At 35.3% G+C, this 18,983-nt stretch overlaps 3 protein-coding genes across 4 annotated transcripts; 1 reads left to right on the top strand and 2 right to left on the bottom strand.

Moving 5' to 3' along the window:
* LOC18601737 lies at nt 2,236-3,033 on the bottom strand. Its single transcript, XM_007032785.2, has 3 exons — nt 2,903-3,033; nt 2,661-2,749; nt 2,236-2,564 (listed from the first exon to the last, which is right to left on the bottom strand). The coding sequence occupies exons 1-3, from the start codon at nt 2,924-2,926 to the stop codon at nt 2,417-2,419; spliced, it is 261 nt and encodes an 86-aa protein (XP_007032847.2). The 5' UTR covers nt 2,927-3,033; the 3' UTR covers nt 2,236-2,416.
* LOC18601736 (COBRA-like protein 4) lies at nt 6,418-8,968 on the top strand. The gene is made up of 6 exons (XM_007032784.2): nt 6,418-6,694; nt 6,790-6,869; nt 7,074-7,530; nt 7,687-7,834; nt 7,921-8,198; nt 8,295-8,968. Exons 1-6 carry the CDS (start codon nt 6,643-6,645, stop codon nt 8,576-8,578), a joined length of 1,299 nt encoding a protein of 432 aa, XP_007032846.2. The 5' UTR covers nt 6,418-6,642; the 3' UTR covers nt 8,579-8,968.
* LOC18601735 (COBRA-like protein 1) lies at nt 9,071-13,103 on the bottom strand. Of its 2 annotated transcripts, none has more exons than XM_007032783.2 (6): nt 12,808-12,910; nt 11,823-11,902; nt 10,996-11,452; nt 10,489-10,645; nt 10,099-10,376; nt 9,071-9,672 (listed from the first exon to the last, which is right to left on the bottom strand). In XM_007032783.2, exons 1-6 carry the CDS (start codon nt 12,908-12,910, stop codon nt 9,380-9,382), a joined length of 1,368 nt encoding a protein of 455 aa, XP_007032845.2. In that variant the 3' UTR covers nt 9,071-9,379. The 2 variants fall into 2 exon arrangements, with proteins under 2 accessions (XP_007032845.2, XP_017975338.1); XM_018119849.1 differs by having other exon boundaries at nt 9,229-9,672; nt 11,823-11,899; nt 12,808-13,103.

Genomic DNA, 18,983 nt, shown 5'->3' with positions numbered 1-18,983 from the left:
CTAATAGCAATGAGACCTGATATTATGCAAACTGTAAGTGTGCTTTCCAAGTACATGAACTTTCCCTCAAAAATTCATTATTCTGCTACAAAGAGAGTGCTAAGGTACTTAAAAGGAACCTTGAGTTTTGGACTAGTCTACTGTAAGAAAGATAGCTTAAACTTGCAAAGGTTTAGTGATAACGACTAGGCAGGCTGTTTAGATGATTCTTAAAGTACAACTAGTTATTGCTTCTCCTTTGGTAGTGGTATGTTCTCTTGGAATTCCAAAAAGCAAGAAGTTGTCGCACTATCGTCTACGGAGGCTGAATATATAGCTACTACTTCAGCAATAAACAATGCTTTATGGTTGAGAAAGATGCAAAATGATTTGGGTTTTATTCAAACAGAAGGAATAGTGCTCAGAGTAGACAATCAGTCAGCAATTGCGATTGCAAAAAACCCAATTCAACAGGGAAGGACAAAACATATTAGAGCAAAGTTTCATGCTATTCGTGATGCAGTAACAAATGATGAGATTGAGTTGGAATACTACTAAACGGATGAACAAGTTGCTGATATACTCACTAAGACTCTCAGCAAGGAGAAGTTCATCACTTTACGCACCAAGTTGAGAGTGCTCATGGTAAATCCCATGGAGATGTGTTGAATATGGGAACTGCATGAGGAAATTCTTGGTGCTAAAATGTTTGAAGCTATTGGAGAAAAAGAACACATGATTTTATCTGTCTTTAACTTTTATCTTTATAGTATTTTATATTTTTTTTTTCTATTAGAATAGCCTGTGAGCTATCAGGAATTAGTTGTAGAGGGCATGTGGCATTTCTTAATTGGAAGCCACTGTTCACCTAGCCGACAAAGTGCAATATGGTACTGCTATGCAGTTGCCCTGTCCTATTTGTCTTTATTTCTTCCAAAGCATGGTTATATATTGCACCATTTTCACCAAATGAAGATATTCCAGCTACTGTCTTCTTTATTCAGTATTTGATATTTTTACTCTATTTTTATGTCTGCTCTGTGACTAATTTTCTTTATGACATTCTTCAGGTTTGGCCAAAGTTGGAGTCTTAAGGGATGCTAATTTCAATACCTACTTTGTTCACCAAAGGGATGAAAAAATTTTGAACCTCTTGAGGATCTCTTGTAAATGATTATAAGGTTGATTGTCATGTTAAGCAAACCTTTTAATGGATTATTCGTGGGGTTTTGTGTTGGTTGATTTATCATTTTTGTTCTATTGGCACATCATGTACTTTTGATGTTTTGCCAAGCCTCGTGTGGAGGACCTTTTGTAGCTCTAAGCCTTAAGTGGCTCTGCTGTTCGCGCTTTGATGAGACAATGCTCAATATAATTTTTCCTTTAAAAAAAAAAATACATTATGGAATTACTTGCGTGTTGATCAGTTTGTGTAGCACAAATATCCTATGCTACAACCCTTTTCACCAAAACGGCTTTAGTACCTGCCTCAAGCACCATATTAATTATTTATCACAAAGGCCCAGCTTGTTTTAAAGCAAGGTCCAACAAGTCTGTTCGAGGCCAGCTATTCGTCAACTGGCCAGTCGTAAGGAGGCCGAAGGTGTGATTAACAGTTTGGAAATTGAACTACTATTACTTTCAAATTATGCCTATTAGATTAGATAAGCTATTTCTTAATCAAAAGTCCGAAGCGTATTCCCAGAATAGGATCGGAAAAATTAGCCTATCTTTAAGATTTCCCTTTCACATTTTAACATCTTAATTTTTCTTTTAAACATTTCTCATTCACATTTCAAAAACATAATTATTCTTTTCTTCTTAATCGAGTTATTATACTTTATTTTTTATTTTTAATTAATTTTTTAAAAAATATAATTTCAATTCAAATTTGTTACCATAAACAATCCCGTCCCAGATTCCATTCGATACAACATTACAGCTGCATTTTAGCATGAACAAATAGAGACTCGGACACCCCGCATATATAACCTTGCAAGAGTGACCCCCTCTGTTTTAGAGAAGCCTCCCTTCTTTTAATCAATATGTGTTGGATACATAGAAATACTTCAAAACATCTATGTATGAGAGGATTTAGCACTTATAAATATAAGCAAAAGTATTATTGTATTTATGTTTAATACATACGATCCATACATAAAAACACTTAAACCCTCGAACCTGAATAATATAAATATATAGCCTAATTTCACTGTATCAAGGATCCATAATCAAATAATATTCATGCAAAATAAGTAAACGAAAATCAAATAACTATGTCTGTTATTTTATTTACATAACAATAAAGAAAATCCTTAATTGCATCAATTAATGCTGTGTAAACCAAACCCCAAAAAGAAAGGAAAACTGAAGACTGTCATTTCTTTTTTCCATAAACAAATTTCTGCAAGCTTGAGATGGTTTTAGTTTGAATAGATCATTTATCTTCGGAGAAGAAATGGTTAATGGCAGGCATGACTTCGGGCGGGCGGGTTTGGAGGAACTTGCGTAGTCCATGTTCAGCATATTTTTCTCCTTCCTCGTAGTTTTCTAGCACTGCCTTGCTACGGTCAGCTTTGTTGATTCTGCAGTATCAAGAATGGGAGCAAGACAAAGCCAAAACATTAAAACATAATAATTAGAAGAACATTTATGAAGGAGATTATAGTTTTCTTATATACCTGACAGCAGGATTTAGGAAAACATTCCTTGTAAGCTGAAAGATGCACATGCTTGTTACAAAGGTCATGGCACCTAGTAGGGGGTACACCTGAATATTTAAGCCATCAACAAAACAAAAATGAAAAAAGTGACAATTTATTCATAGGAAAAACAAAAATAATGTGGTAGCTATCTCCAATAAACATTCTCACATAAAGTTAAATAAATCATTGCATTTGGCACCATTTTGCCTGCTCCTTACCTCTGGCTTCATCCAACGCCCCATCAGAAAACTTTTCTTCTTCTTTTCCCTTGTGAAACCTTAAAACACTCCCAAAAAAGGGTTACTGGATTTGCTTCACCTGGCAGATTTTGCTGATTATATTACTATTTGAAATTCATTTCAGTGCCCTTTGAGTATTTATAGTGTTAATGGGATTTGAAAGAGCCAGCCTAGGAAGCTTACCTGGCTGGCTAGACGTGTATTTCATTTCAGTGGGCTACATTTAACATTTTGACTCTACCCTCACAATCAATACCAAAACCAGGTGCTTTGGCCTCTTGTTTTCCTGAGTTGGTAACTTTGGAATAAGCCATTTTTAGCCTCCTTGATTGGGTTGACAAGTTGGGTTTAATTTGAAAGACTACGTAGAATGTTCTGATTCTCTTGGAACTCATCCACCAACGCAGCTTGTTACTAGGTAATGACTAGGAAGTTGTTTGTTTTTGTGGATTAGAATTTTCTTATGGACTTTGACTTTTATGTGTTTTTGCCGTTCCAAACTTATCTATCCTTACAACATGGTTATTAATTTAAGAATAATCAGTCTAGCTTATCTTCTTATCTCTAGCATCTCTTAATTTTCCATTAAATAAAAAAAAAAGTAGATGTCATTCACTTTCTAGATTGGTAATACTACTATACTTTCCTCCCTTTTAACTTTTTCCATCAAAACATGTTAAAAATTCACAATTTGGGCAAATAATATGTACTTTTGTGGTAAAATTCCCTTTTCCTTTTCCACCCAGTCTGTAATATATTGTTGGCAATGTAATTCTGGTAGATTTCTCAAACAGAAATAGAAGGAAATATCTGTAATAGGGTGTTCAGACCTCAGAGGTTGAGTAATTGAATCTGCATCTTATGTAAAATTGGATATGATTGGCTCAGCCCAAGGTCCAAGGCTTTTATGGTTAGGGCTGGGCCTAAACTTGGGCATTTGCTAATGTTGTTAAGATATGGCATTAGAATCTTACTTAAATCGAGAATTACATAGATCACGTCAATTAAGTTAAAAAATTAAGATTGAATATATAATTAAAAATTATTATACTTATAATTTCACGTTTTGACTAATTTTTTATATTTTCATTTTAGATCAAACAAATTTTATAATTATAAGTTAATTAATTATCATTGATTAAAACTCTATTTATCATTTTCATGTCAAATAATATTAACGTGACATATTAATATATCATAGTGGATAATAACGTAGTATGGTTATATTATATTTTTAATCCTCTACATCAACATCATATTAGCATTATGTAAGAATAAAATGACAAGTAACGTTTTGACTAACAGTTAATCAACCGTTAATTATAAAAACTAATTTAATCTAAAATAAAAGTATAAAGACTTCACTCCAAAAAAAAAAGTATAAAGACTTGATTAGATATAATAGAAGAATAAAAACTTCATTGCATTTTGTTCAGTAATGTTTTAAGGTACTTATGCATAATTTTTAATACATGTCACATCTTGATTTTTTAAATTTATTATGGACGTAATTAAATAGACCTATATAATGTAGATGAGGAGCTTAAGTCTCAAAGCCAAATATCTGCCAGCTCAATCTTTGGTAGAAGAAAATTTTATTGTTAAGAATTTTAATAGGGAAGTTTCTACGTTTCCTATTAGTAACTGAATAATTAGATTACGCATTAATGAGGTGGTGATAGCATTGTTTCTTAATTTCCCAACTATGACTGATGCTCACTTTGAACTTTGAAGCTTGAAAAAGTGCAAGACTCACTCAAAATTTCGAGATTTACCTAACATTTGATCATTACCTTTGATTCTTGCTATTGTTTAAATGATGCATGATATGAAAGATTCTTATTAATGAAGCAAATTCAAATGTGTGAATATCGTGTATTTTAACTCTAAGCTTTACATGACAAACTGCTGAGGCAGCCATATAATTTGAACCTTCATTTACTACAAGCAAAATACTAGAGAATGGAGAGGCTAACACCCAAAAATGGGAGAAATTAATAGACTAGTGTTGCAGCATAAACACGCCGATTGTGATAAGTTAATCGTGTGAGAAGGTAGAATGAGTCGGAAATAAATTGGAAAATGGCGATTAACAGATTGAAGAATGCACCAAACAGGTAAGAAGCAAGAAAGGCAAGGAAGAGAGATGGAAACCATGCCTTTTAACTTTCCTATGGAAGGGTAGGGTAACAAGAAGCATTAGGCCGATTGAGTAGAGGTTCGATCAAGTGCTGGTGCTTTACCTCTTTGCGTTTTTGCAAGTTTCACCATTAATGGCCTTTGGGAACCATGGTTGAGAGAGTTCCTTCTTTGCATTTCGTTCCTCTCCGGGGGGTGGGGGCCATAAAGAAAAGAGAAGCATTGCAAAAGACTGCAGGCAGAAAGAGAAGCATGCATGTGAGAAATTTTATTGTTGAAGCATTCAAATGATTTGTTGGCTTGTCATTTTATAAGAAGGGAACTCACTACTTGTCCCTACACTGTTTACTTGCCTGTAACTCTTCCTTCTGCTTCTACAAAAACGTGGGAAGAAAATCAAAGCTTTGAATAATGATTTCTTTTGTATTCATTTTCTCATGCACATTTTCCCAGTTAATTTCTTTAGCTATGCGAATGTTCAAAGACAATATTGGTTACAATTAAACTATGGCCTCTGCGTTCAATTGCATCTATTCTTATTCTTACACGTTAATTTCATACAATCATTTTTTATTTTCTAATCTTAGATTGACAAGTTTTTTAATAATTTAAATTAACACAAAAATTCAGACGATTCAAATTTAATCCAATAGTTGCTACTCTATTCAAAAAGATTAAGATTAAAATTAAAAAATTGAAATACCTATTCATCTCATACCTCGTTATTCATACTTCAAAAAAGGGAAAAAATATACACAAAATTAGTTCTTATAGGTCTTATTAGTATGTAAGATCAATAAAGAATTGAGTGATTATAGAAAAAAGAAAATACAGAATTGAGTGATTGAAAGATTGAAAGCAACCATCAGCTGATGCTTTAATATATAAAGAAGGAAAATTGTGATTCAAAAGCTTAACACTGTTCTCATTATTATAATGCTTTTGGCTATAAATTTTAATTATTATATATATGGGTTTTAAACCGGACAAAAAATGGACTGAGCTTGAACCTTATTCCTAACCAGGGCAGGACAGTCCAAACTCAAGTGCCCTATGTCAGCGAATTACATGTAACAAGGAAAATTTGATTATTTTTTCTATGTATGGAAAAGATAAGGCTTCTGGAAATAACACGAATCTTGTTAAAAAAAACCTGTCAAAAGTCACTCTCAACGGGGGCCGTTGAGATGTTGTGCTCAGACAACTCTTTAAGTCTCCCGCTTTGTCTCGACCTAGCAGTTGCTTCAAGATATGGAAAGCGAAAAACTAGAAGGTTGAGAGAGATATATATATATATAACTATAAGACACAATTCAAGTAGTTAACAACCAGTAGGTAAGCCATCCTCCCAACTCTAGATAATTCCTATAATGGAAATGTGGAAAATGTATGTTATTTATCTTTCTTAACACTCTTACATAACCGATATTTCCTCTTACATATGGCAGCCTTTGCAGTTGCTTTTCATTGTTGAAGAACACATACGAGTTTGGATTCAGCAATTGCCAAAATCCGGGTTTCGGAATATTGTTGCTTCAAAACCGAACCCAACTCCCTGCCATTGCTACAACCCGGTGGAGATGAGATTTGTCAACTCGGCTTTGTTTCTTTTTGTTCTCTTTTCTCATGCAGGTGAACATTTATTTAGTTCCTGAATTGTTTTTCTCGGTGGGTTCATTTCTGTTTATTCAATGGCGTTCGCATTTTCTTTGGCTTTGTGGCTGCAGCTGCGTATGATCCTTTGGATCCAAATGGAAATGTAACGATCAAATGGGATATTGTGTCTTGGACACCAGATGGCTACGTGGTAAGTGCTCAATATTCATCAGCAAAATTAGGTTCAATCATCAATGGTCCGCATTTTCTCTCTCTTAGAATTCGTTCACAAAGAGACTAAACTGATAATTATTAATTCATTATCCAAGATTCTGATCGTATTCAGAATCATGTATGTTTTAATGATCGTAGATATCCAATATCTGAGCTTATGGTGCCTAATGACATTTTCCAGGCTGTTGTAACAATGGACAATTTTCAAATGTATCGGCACATCATGAGCCCTGGATGGACCTTGGGGTGGACGTGGGCTAAGAAAGAAGTTATATGGTCCATGGTAGGGGCTCAAACTACTGAGCAAGGTGACTGCTCCAAGTTCAAAGGAAACATTCCTCACTGCTGCAAGAAAACCCCCACAGTTGTAGACCTGCTCCCAGGTGTTCCTTACAACCAACAATTCACCAATTGCTGCAAAGGTGGAGTACTTTCAGCATGGGGTCAAGATCCTCAAGCTGCTGTCTCAGCTTTCCAAGTGAGTATTGGATTAGCCGGTACTTCAAACAAGACTGTGAAACTTCCCAAGAACTTCACTTTACTTGGTCCAGGACCAGGATACACCTGTGGTCCTGCAAAGGTTGTGCCTTCCACCACTTTTCTCACCCCTGATCGCCGCAGAAGAACTCAGGCCCTCAGTAAGATCTTTTGGCTCACATGATCTATATTTATCTTAATTCATGGAAGATTGTTTAGTACGAGTATACTTAGAACTGGTCCAATCATATTGATCTCCTTAACAAAGTAACGTGATCCGAATTTACTGTAATTAATCATGTCTTTATTCTATGCAGTGACATGGAACGTGACCTGCACTTATTCACAGTTTCTCGCTAGGAAAAACCCGAATTGTTGTGTCTCTTTCTCGTCTTTCTACAATGAAACCATCACTCCTTGCCCATCTTGTGCTTGCGGATGCCAGAACAAAAAGAACTGTGTCAAGTAAGCTGGCATTTCTGATACCTTAACTTGATTTACTTATCAGATAGCATGAGCATCAAAATGTTACGGTGAATGATGATATGCAGGAGTGACTCCAAGATTCTTAAAATGGTGGGAGTAAACACTCCAAGGAAAGATAATGCCCCGCTGCTTCAGTGCACGCACCACATGTGCCCAGTTCGGGTGCACTGGCATGTCAAACTCAACTACAAGGACTACTGGCGTGTTAAGGTCTCCATTACCAACTTCAACTACCGCTTGAACTACACACTTTGGAGCCTCGTTGTCCAGCACCCTAATCTTAATAATGTAACACAAGTTTTCAGTTTTGATTACAAGCCTCTTGTTCCGTACGAGTCAATAAGTGAGTACTTTAACCAGTTTTTGCTTACATTTCTCAGTTCAATCAAATGTTATTATCAGATAATTACAGTTAATCATGCTATTTATTTATGCACAGACGACACAGGGATGTTCTACGGCATGAAGTACTACAATGACCTATTGATGGAAGCAGGGCCATTTGGGAATGTTCAATCCGAAGTGCTTCTCCAGAAGGACCAGAATACCTTCACTTTCAAGGAGGGATGGGCATTTCCAAGGAAAGTCTACTTCAATGGTGATGAATGCATGCTACCCCCACCTGATACATACCCATTTCTACCAAATTCTGCCCATCAAGGCCTATTCTCCATCTCAACAGTAATTGCTGCAATCCTTTTCTTGCTAATGAGCTTTTGGTGATTGTTGCCATGGAGTATGAATTGGTGGGGGAAGTAGCATTTGAAGTTTTGGCCTGGGGAGATTCTACCAGAGATAACAGGGAGCATAGATATACAGATTCAAAATTCTTTAAACGAATCAAAAAAATCATCTTGTAACAAAATTCTATCACCATGGAATCCGAGTTTGTGAGCAGAGAGATCATATGCACCCCCTCTTCATAACAAAAATTACTCATGAATTTCTTACACTTTTCATATTCCAATGCCATAAAATAGATTCCTTTAAGCTTAAGATGCATTACAGAGGGGTTTCTCATTAATGTATAAAGGTGATGCACCCTACTGAAATGCATCCTTTTTTTTCCCTTTTTGGTTGGTGATGCACCTTAATGAAATGCATTCAATTTTACCCCACGACTGCCCTCAACATTTCAGTAAATCATGAAACGAATATAATAAGTCGAACTAAGATTCAGAAGAAAAACAACCAGTACAACACTGCAAGCATAAATTAGCTAAATTTTTTATGTTAATGACTTATTTTTGTTACAACTATCATAAAATATTGTGGAAATTCTACAATCAGATGATTAAGTACAGAAATGAGCATGCATACAACAGTACAAGTGATCAAATCATAGTGAATTCACCTGACCATACATCAAAAAGAAACCACCGCAACCTGACTCACTTGACATGCTGAACTTCATTACAACAAACAGGGGAACTTCTTGTTGTGCCAGTTATGTGTTCTAGAGTTGAACTGATTTAGTCAAAAATGGTAGCAAACCAGATTTTGCAGTAAAACAATGATTGAAGTTTATGCATATCCGAATAAAAATGCAATTGCTGATAGGAGAGTCATCAACAGACTAAGTGTGGAGATAAACTGGTGGGAACTTGCATTAGGCAACCAAGGATAGGCATCAGGAGGAGGCATAACACAAATATCTCCATTGAAGTAAATTCTTCTAGGGAAAGCCCAACCCTTCTCAAAAGTAAAAGTTGATTTATCCTTTCGGAAAAGTAGCTCTGACTGCACATTACCAAGCGGACCAGCTTGCGAAAGCAAATCATTGTAGAATTTAACACCCCATAACATTGCAGTATCATCTGTTGAATTAATTGAACAGATAAAATTTATAATTTTAGTAACTTTTTTAAAAAATAAATATTCAAATTTCATTCTTCAACAGTTTGGAAGCACGGGAGAAAATTAGCGTATTTCCTATTTACATGTAACATTTGCTGCTATGCATACTCTGAAACAACAAAATTAACCAGAAACTAAGAACTGATTCACAGATTTCATGCACTAAGTCATCCCGATCATGCATGGACCAATTACTCTCACCATACATGTTTTATTTTCCTGAATATTTTACCAACCTTGCACCCGCTCTTAGTTCCCATTCCTCCCATCAAATGATATACAGAGAATCTAAAAATGAGTTTTATCTGAACTACCATTCCACTTTATGACATAAGATGCAAAGAGCACAAAACATACAAAAAGTGAACGAGAGCGATTGAACTTACTTATTGCAGCATATGGAGTTATAGACTTATAGTTAAAGCTGAAAATCTGAGTCAGATTGTCAAAGTTGGGATGTTGCACAACTAAGTTCCACAGTGTATAGTTCATGTTGTAATTGAAATTAGTAATTGAGATCTTAACCCGCCAGTACTCCTTGTAGTTAAGCTTCACATGCCAATGAATTCTGACTGGACACATATGGCTTGTACATTGGACCAAAGGTGTATAGCTGTTTTTCCCTGTACTTGGAATAACCGAAGCTATATGTGGAGTTTCTGGACTGCACATTAGCAACAAAAACCTTTAGGAAGCAATAAACAAATAAGCATACAAATCCCAACCAACATAAACTCCAAGAAATAAGTATCATTTTTTTGGCTGAGAGAACTTACTCTAAACAGCTCCCTGGCTGAGAAGTATTTTGGCAGCCACAAGAACATTGAGGGCAAGGTACTATGGTGTCATTATAGAAGGACGACAGAGAGACACAACAAGTGGGTGTTTTCTGAGCTAGGAATTGTGAATATGTGCATGTAACATTCCATGTCACTGTCACAAAGAACTAATGTCAATTACAACCATCTATATAACTACAAGTTCAAGTTATATTCTAGGTGAGAAAATTTGCTTCCACAAATCTCTTTGTGCAAAGCAATTAACAAGAACAATATAGCAATGATTAAATGCAGTATGTCAATAAAACGAGTGGCAGCAAGAAAAACCATATCCACTAGGGACATCTTTCTGTAATAAGTTGGCTAAATAATAATGTAAGCAAATCGTAGTATAGTTCAGAATGCCATTTGAGCAAAGTTCAGTGATGAGAAACATGACACGCAGATTAGCTAAAGGAACATAAATATGGGTATAGCATTTCAGATCTTCATCAAGTAACTTACTCAAAGCTTGTGTGACTCTTCTTTTGTCCGGACTAACGAATCTACTGGGTTTCACAATTTTTGCCGGTCCACAAGTATAACCAGGCCCTGGTGCCTTCAAAGTGAAGTTCTTGGGCACTCTAACTGTCTTATTTGTGGTTCCGGCTTGACCTACACTCACCTGGAATGAGCTTGCTGCAGCGGCTGGATCTTGCACCCATGAGTTTAACACTCCCCCTTTACAGCAATTTGCAATCTGCTGATTGTAAGGAGTTCCAGGCAATAAATCCACAACTGTTGGGTCCTTCTTACAGCAATGTGGAATGTTCCCTTTGAATCTTGAACAATCCCCTTGTTCAGTTGTTTGCCCTCCCATCATGCCCCAAATCACCTCCTTCTTAGCCCATTTCCATCCTAATGTCCACCCTGGTGATTGAATATGACGGTATTGCTGGAAGTTATAGATTGTGACAACTGCCTGCTCATGTCATTGAGATGCTAATCACATTTTCAGCCAACAGGGACAATAGGTGAATCATGCTTAAGGCAAAATGATGCCCATTTGTGCAAACCGTTGTTTCTTCATTTGTTTATCTTAACTGAAGACCAAGTTTTACTTCTACCTATTGAATTATGTTCAGTCTTACCAGCATTAGTTTAAAAAGAATTTTGAAAATACAAAGCAAGTGCACCTCCAAGAAAGTAAATCTAGACTTCCTTTTTTGTACTAGCCATGCTAGATGGCCAAATTATTAAATTCTAACTTTTTGTCACACTGCATACAAAAACCTTGCTTACATATATAAATTTCTGCATGTAATATGTAATACAAATGAAACAATACTTACAACATAGCCATCAGGAGTCCAGCTCATGATATCCCATTTGATTGTGATATTTCCATTTGGGTCCAGAGGATCATAGGCTTCTAACCATAAGTAAAAAGAATAAAAGAATTTTAATTCCCAATTCCTAAATTATGATAAATTAACTTGCATCAAGAAATGAAGCAGAAAATTAGAATCAGATAATCGCTAGTCAGAAGCCTAAAAGGACCAAGGTTCACAAAGTTCATATTCTGGCTAAATCAATAGTGTTAGGTAAATAACATACAGATGACATGACATAACTAGCAAACAGCCTTAAAACGTGTGTTAATATTAGCCTTTCACATCAATCTTGTTTCATTGACATTGGAACAGGCGTATTACACCATCAACTATGGATTATGTTAAGAAAACTAAGTTTTCTTCAAGGAAAGGGAAGTTATTATTCTAAATTGAACATTATCTATAAACCATTAATTACTCAAACCTCATCATTAATTGCTGACCTTTCTTTAACCCATTAATCTAAAGATTATTATTTTTAATTCACAGTTAATTGAGTTGTCTTGTTCATGAAAGAGAATATTTCTTTGCAAGTTCATTAGTCTAGAAAGAAAATTATTTCAAAATAGAAAATAATCTATTCCTCATTTCCTTTTTAACTTCTGACCATCACTAGAAAAGCAGTCAAGTTTTATACTTAACAAATCAAAGCTGAACTGGAAAAACAGAACCCAATTTTCCATAGAAAATCCATAGCCCATTACAGAAATATAAAATTATAGAGCTAAATCCCGGGCAATCCAACAAAAAACCATCAACATAACATCACAAACAAATAAAAAATCAAAACAAAAGAGAGCTTTCACATAACCCATTTCCCAAATTCATCAAGGAATAAAAAATACTATTGAAAAAAGAACAAATTTTTCAACAAAAAAACCAACCAATGATTCCAAGTATGGAAACATTTTAAAGAAAGAAGAAAGAGAAAGATTCTACTAACCTGTTGTAGTTAAACTTGAGAAAGAAAGCAAAAAGAGAAGCAAAATGCTAAAAGAACTTAGCTTGAAGAAAGATCTAGTAATGAACAAGAAAAGATTAGCCATTTCTTTGCTGCAAAAAATTTGTTCTTTTGGGTTTTAAGAGTCTGTTCTTTTTGTGTTCTTGACTGTGGCTCAAGATCCGTGACAGGGAAGACTCAGACAATGAGAGATATAGAAAGGACGAGAGAGAGAGAGTAGAGAGAGTGGGAGAACGCGGAAGCGAGTAGCTTTATGTCCAAAGGCCACAGCCATAGGACATGACAAGTCAGTTTAAGTAGTGGAACACTTTAAGCCTACCGTAAAATTTTCTTTAATTAAGCGGACAATAATGAAGGGTAAAGAAACTGTGTGATGGCAAAGCACTGAGGGCAAAGTAGATGGGGCGCGCATGCATGCCTTGATGCCAGTGAATTAAAAATGGAAAGAAACAAAGGGAGTTGAATTGGCTTCATTAATACGGAATAAGGAAAAAAGTGGGCTGATTACAGCTGAGATAGTCTGGACGCATGACAGTTGTTTGGGAGACAATAGAAAATGACAGCTTTGGAATCATCGTGTTCTAGAGGAGGAGGAGGAGCCCAGCTGCTCCAGTTTGACTAATCAGGCATCAACGGCTTTGATCATGGAGTCGGTGCCACGCAATGCCTGGTAATGGTTTGTCTGTCGTTCAATAAAGCCACAGCCCCCTTCTTTGGTTTTGTGTGTGGAGGAAGGGTCATGGTTAGAAACTTCACACAATGTTAACAATACACTAAGATTTAAGATTGTAAACAAATCAAGTCAGTAATCTGTTGAAGATTACCCTGATTTTGGTCTTGATTCATAACGTTTTATAAATTAAATTTGAAGTTGAATTGACATTGGAATTAAATGATTAATGAAGTTAAATCAAATTCCAATTTAAGTTCAACTCAAATTTTCACTATTTCACTTTTATTTTTTTAATTGATGTAAAAGTCTTCGGTTCAATTTTGTACTTGACTTCAGCTTATTCCGTTAACAATCACATTATTAGAAGATGAGAATAGAGAGAGAAATTAGAGAAATAATTTATTATATAGAATTATTTTGGTATAATATTTTCAAAAGCCTCTAAATTATTTAAAAAATTTTAATACTTTTATTTCAGAATAATAATTAATTAAATATTATTAATCAAAATTGTATTTGCTATTTTATACTCAAAAAACTTTAACGTGAAACTAACGGAAGAGTTAAAATATCAAAAGGATATGACATCATGCCATGTCATGTTTTTAATATTGATTTTCGAATGTCCTTAGCTTGTATGTTTCATTGACCTAAATTTTATCAACATGGAGTAATTAAAGCCTTTTATTATTATTATTATTTTTTTGGACTAGATAAATTAGCCCATTTAGCACGTTTGACCAATGAAAACATATTGCTAAACTATACAAATCAATTCAATAGAATGAAAGCGAAATTAGATATATGAATGTATGTGAAAATGCAGCAATGACCAATCAATGTGAAAACCTTACCATTGTTTTTCTAAACCAAATTTTAAGTTAAGATGTAGACACTTTTACATTTTGATATGTGGCTTTGGACTCAAGGGCCACTGATTTTCTCTTTGGTGCATAGATAATAGAATCGATCAAAAATTCAAATATGCTGAGCTATCTGGTTTTGACCTTACAAACTTCCAGAATTTAATTGCTGCCTTTTAACCTTTTTGGACTTCTCCTCCTGCCTCCTCACTGTTCCTTGCTTGTTGCCTATCTCTTTAGTCTTTTCTGATCTTTCTATTGAAACTGAAACAATCCTATTTGATTTCTCTTACTGTGTTCTATGCAAGTTTTCCTATTTTCCTTTTCATTTTGGAAGGTGATGATTGATTAAGATCTTATGATCGATAATTAAGTACGACTAATCATACTATTTTAGGATTAAAACGATCTAATTGAGCTTTATTAACTTGTACGAAAGGTTTAAAATAATGTTATTTTCAGCCAAAAAAAACATGGCTTCATCCAATTCCAAATTTGTTCACCTTTTTTTTAGGCTCGTTTCAATGTCTAACCATGTAAGTCAAATGATAATGAAGCAAAAATAGGCTATTTTTCGATAAAATTAACCACTAAAATTACAAGCCATGGAGGCCGGATTATAAGAGAATGAAATAATTCATGTTTAAGCAATAACTTTCTGAATGAGAATTGAACTCTTGGATTTCATAGTAAAACATTCCTAGGAAATTTTTTTGAAAAGATACTTTTGTCTAACCTTATATCATCTTGGAATTTTCAAAATAAAGTTGCATCCTTGAAGACACATATACAATAATATTTTTTTTTAAGAATAGAAAGTGTTTTTTTTCAAAATTTGAAAGTTAGAAGCATTTGATTTAATATATAGTCATAACTTCAAATTATATATCTTAACAAATTAAAATGTTAATATAATTATAGCAATTGTATAAATTATTGATTAAATCACTATGATTATGTTAGATTATAATATTATTAGTTTAATTCTCGTTTAAATCATTAAAAATCTTTTGTGTATGTATGTGTGTGTATATACACACACTTTATGAGTCTCTTTGTAAAAACACAATTCTCAATATAAAATTTCTCCTTTCGTAACATGTAAAAGAGTAAGATTATTTGTTTTTAGGTTGTATGAATCCACATCACTTTTCAACCACCAAATGGCAGAATTAGCACCTCTAACCATCTGGCCTTTTCCAAATTTGTTAGAGGACATTCGTCAAAGTTCCATTAAACGTTACATGCACTCCCACACGTCACCAAGAGTTGAAAGCTCTTGCCTCACGTGTCACACGCCGATTGCCCTACCTTGATGTTGTTTGCCACATTGTTAATCTACATAACCACGTCATTTACCATGTGTTCTACCATGTTAATGGTTTAGCATGTGTCCCGCCACATCTTTTATTGGTGTTCTACCACGTCATGTGTCTGCTACATAATCAACCACATCATCTACCATGTGCTCTACCATATCATCCATTTCTGACATGTCTTGCCACGTCATCATTTTTGTGAGGTCACTATTTTTACTAATTTTGGCCTCTTAATTTTGATTTTAACTTCAATTCTTACTAATTTTGATTGTTAGAAGGAATCTAAAATTTTTAAGCTCGTTACAATTGTTTTCATGAGAAATAATTACAATTTGTGAGTCCAAGGTATGAGAATTTTTTTTTTTTTAAAGGCAATTAAACTAATTTCATTACTTATGGAGATTTTACAAAAGTCTACCCATCTGTGGTAGAAGAAGCCAAGACATATAAGACCCTAAGCTTCCTGTCAAAGTTAAGGCCGTAAGAACCATCATAAAAACATGAAGTACAAAAATCAGGTTGCCAAGTGGATGAGGCCACCGTTATGAGTATTTTCAAGCTCCCTATTAAAATCAAAAAGATCCAGGGACCACCAAAGTGTCATCAGACTGCAACCCAATGTCATTTGCCTCCACAATCAGAGTCATCCATCAAAAGCATTGGTCAAAAACAGGATCGCTTGGAACTCAGTCAACAATCGGACCAGCATCATGACTCCTTACATCTTTAATTTGCATAACACTCTTAAGTTAACCGACCTCTTCTAGCTAAACAGAACAACAACCTCCATCATCACAGCATCCTAAGGACAAGACGAACATTAGAACCCCAGGACAAGACAAATCCTCCAAAGAGGCCTCACTCTAGTGAACAAACAAAAATATACTTGCAGGAGAAGAGCCCAAAAAAAACAGAAGAGCAAAAATCCCTCAACAACCGAACAAAAACACCTAGGGGCAGTCCAATAATCAAGCTAAAAGATACTGGACCTACAAAAACCCCAAAAGGGTAGAGGACACCCCAAAGGAACTATGAATTCCATGAAAGCAAAAAAATCATAACGCATAGAAAATCACCCTACTTCATCCATTTTATGAAAATAGGCTCCACCATAACCTCTTTCATCCGACCATCTATCTGTCAGCCAAATTCCATCTTAACACCACTCACATTTGACCATAAAAGAAAAGGGAAACCTTACATGAAAATTCTCATAATCTCATACTAGAGTTGCACACATTCTTTCGCTAAGGTGTCAGCTCTCTGGTTTGACTATCTTTTAACATGTCTAATCTCTCAATCCTTGACCTCAACTTTCAGTCTCTCCATTTACAGAATCAGTTGTCTCATTCTCCATGGAGCTGAATTGGGATGCTTAGTCCACTTCACGGCATTGCTTGAATCACTCCCGATGAGGAGTTTGTGATTCTTATTCCATCTTGAAACAAAAAAGATCAGAAATGCTTCCTTCACTACCATCATCTTTGCTAAGTTAGAGTCAGTTTCTCTTAGAGCTTTAGAGAAGATAATTTTAACCTCCCCACAGCAGTCCCTCAAGATCCCACCAATTCCAGCAAGCCTCAGACATCCTCTAGCAGCACCATCAACGTTGAACTTCATTTGTCCTTGGTCTGGCTTTTCCCATTTTGTTCCTTTCCTTTCTTGGCTTTTCTTGGTCAACTGACTTTGAGCTAGAGGTTGACGGTATACATCTAGAACTGACGGATAGGTCTTTGGCCATTTAGCATTAGCCTAGGTAGCCACTCTGATCCTTGCAAGCTCTAAGACTTGCTCCATTTTCCATTCTCTGCCTTGGAAAACAATTTCATTTCTCATTTTCCAGATTGACCAAACCACTGTAAAATAATTCATTTTCCATATCCTAATGTCCAAACCCCCAACCTGCCATTCATTCCACACCATAAATAACTCCTTTATGCTCCTTGGAGAAACCTACACTATACCCCGTGATATGCACCATCCTGCCCATATCTTTTATGATTCTCTACACGTAGCAAAAAGATGATCACAAGTTTCCTTTTTAGCATTACATAACACGCATTGCAGCATGTTGTTCAGGATCAATCTTCTCTTAACCAATTCATCCTTGACCTCGATTTTGCCTTGCAACAGTTGCCACACAAACACTTCAAATCTCAATGGTACCAAGTTAGCCTACACCTAACTCCAAATCTTGTCTACACTCACATTGGAGCTAAGAACATACTTGCAGAAGGATTTTGGAGTGTAAGTCTCACTTGCTTCTTTTTTCCAAACAAGCTCATCATTAAACTCTGCACTTAGAGTGAAGTCTTTAATTTTATCTTCAAAATACTACCATTGCTCAATCTCCTAATCGAAAAGCTGTCTACATAGTTGAATGTTTCATATCCACCTTTTCTCCTCCCATTTGTTGAAATCTGTAATTTTCCCACTCCTATTCACTGCCAGTGCGAATATTCTCGAAAAAGTGGATGCAAGAGTCATTCCTTCAAACCATTCGTCTTGCTAGAACCTTAAGTTTTTACCATTTCTCACGACGAAACCAAAGTTAGCCTGAACCTCCAAAAAATAGTGGTTAGAAGGGGAGAGGGGGCTGATAATTTTTTTCCACAATGTTGAAACTCTCTTATTTACACTCAAGTTTGGCAAAAGCTCAATCAAATCACTACCATTTTTCTATACTAGCACTTTTCTCCATAAACTGTTTCTCTCCTTCCCATACCTCCAAATCCACTTATTAAGGAGAGCCTTATTCTTAACCTCCAGATCAATCAACCTTATCCTTCCGTACTCCTTGTAATTACATACTTTTCCCACTTCACATATTGTATCCCTCTTTTCTGATCAGATCCTCCCCAAAGAAATTTTCTTTGTAATTCTTCAAGTTCCTCTTTCACTTTAATAAGGATGGGAAACAATGACATATAAAAAATGAGTAAGTTGGCCAATACTGACCTCAACATTGTAACTCTACCTCCAGCTGAAAGTGTCTTCACTTTCCATCCTGCCAACTTTGCTCCCACTCTATTAATGACTGGTTTCCAAAATTTTGCCGAATTGTGATTGACTCCCAAGGGCAACCCTAAGTTGTCGTAACGTGCGGGTCCGGAAACCCGACCGCTAGAAGTGAATGTTGAAAACCCACTAAAAATTAAACTAGGAGTCGCCACCAATCTTTTTTTTTACTAGGTGCGATTGGCCACTTATTGACTCAGGATTCTAATTGATAAAAACTTAAATTAATTTTAAGCCCACCGAAAAGAACCTTAAACCCGTCTACAATTTTCTGGATCTAGGTTC

The sequence above is a fragment of the Theobroma cacao genome, chromosome 4 (genome assembly GCF_000208745.1).
Source record: "Theobroma cacao cultivar B97-61/B2 chromosome 4, Criollo_cocoa_genome_V2, whole genome shotgun sequence".
NCBI lineage: Eukaryota > Viridiplantae > Streptophyta > Magnoliopsida > Malvales > Malvaceae > Theobroma > Theobroma cacao.
Note: the sequence above shows the minus strand (reverse complement) of the source record. Positions and strands in the feature narration are given on the sequence as shown.

Excerpts from the sequence above, each read along its gene's own strand:
- LOC18601737 (XM_007032785.2), bottom strand. The coding sequence starts at position 2,926 with ATGGGGCGTTGGATGAAGCCAGAG. Across the intron at positions 2,750-2,902 it reads GGCGTTGGATGAAGCCAGAG|GTGTACCCCCTACTAGGTGC; the intron begins GTAAGGAGCAGG and ends TTAAATATTCAG. Across the intron at positions 2,565-2,660 it reads TTCCTAAATCCTGCTGTCAG|AATCAACAAAGCTGACCGTA; the intron begins GTATATAAGAAA and ends TTGATACTGCAG.
- LOC18601736 (XM_007032784.2), top strand. The coding sequence starts at position 6,643 with ATGAGATTTGTCAACTCGGCTTTGTTTCTTTTTGTTCTCTTTTCTCAT. Across the intron at positions 6,695-6,789 it reads TGTTCTCTTTTCTCATGCAG|CTGCGTATGATCCTTTGGAT; the intron begins GTGAACATTTAT and ends TTGTGGCTGCAG. Across the intron at positions 6,870-7,073 it reads GGACACCAGATGGCTACGTG|GCTGTTGTAACAATGGACAA; the intron begins GTAAGTGCTCAA and ends GACATTTTCCAG.
- LOC18601735 (XM_007032783.2), bottom strand. The coding sequence starts at position 12,910 with ATGGCTAATCTTTTCTTGTTCATTACTAGATCTTTCTTCAAGCTAAGT. Across the intron at positions 11,903-12,807 it reads CTCAAGTTTAACTACAACAG|AAGCCTATGATCCTCTGGAC; the intron begins GTTAGTAGAATC and ends ACTTATGGTTAG. Across the intron at positions 10,377-10,488 it reads CAGCCAGGGAGCTGTTTAGA|TCCAGAAACTCCACATATAG; the intron begins GTAAGTTCTCTC and ends GCTAATGTGCAG.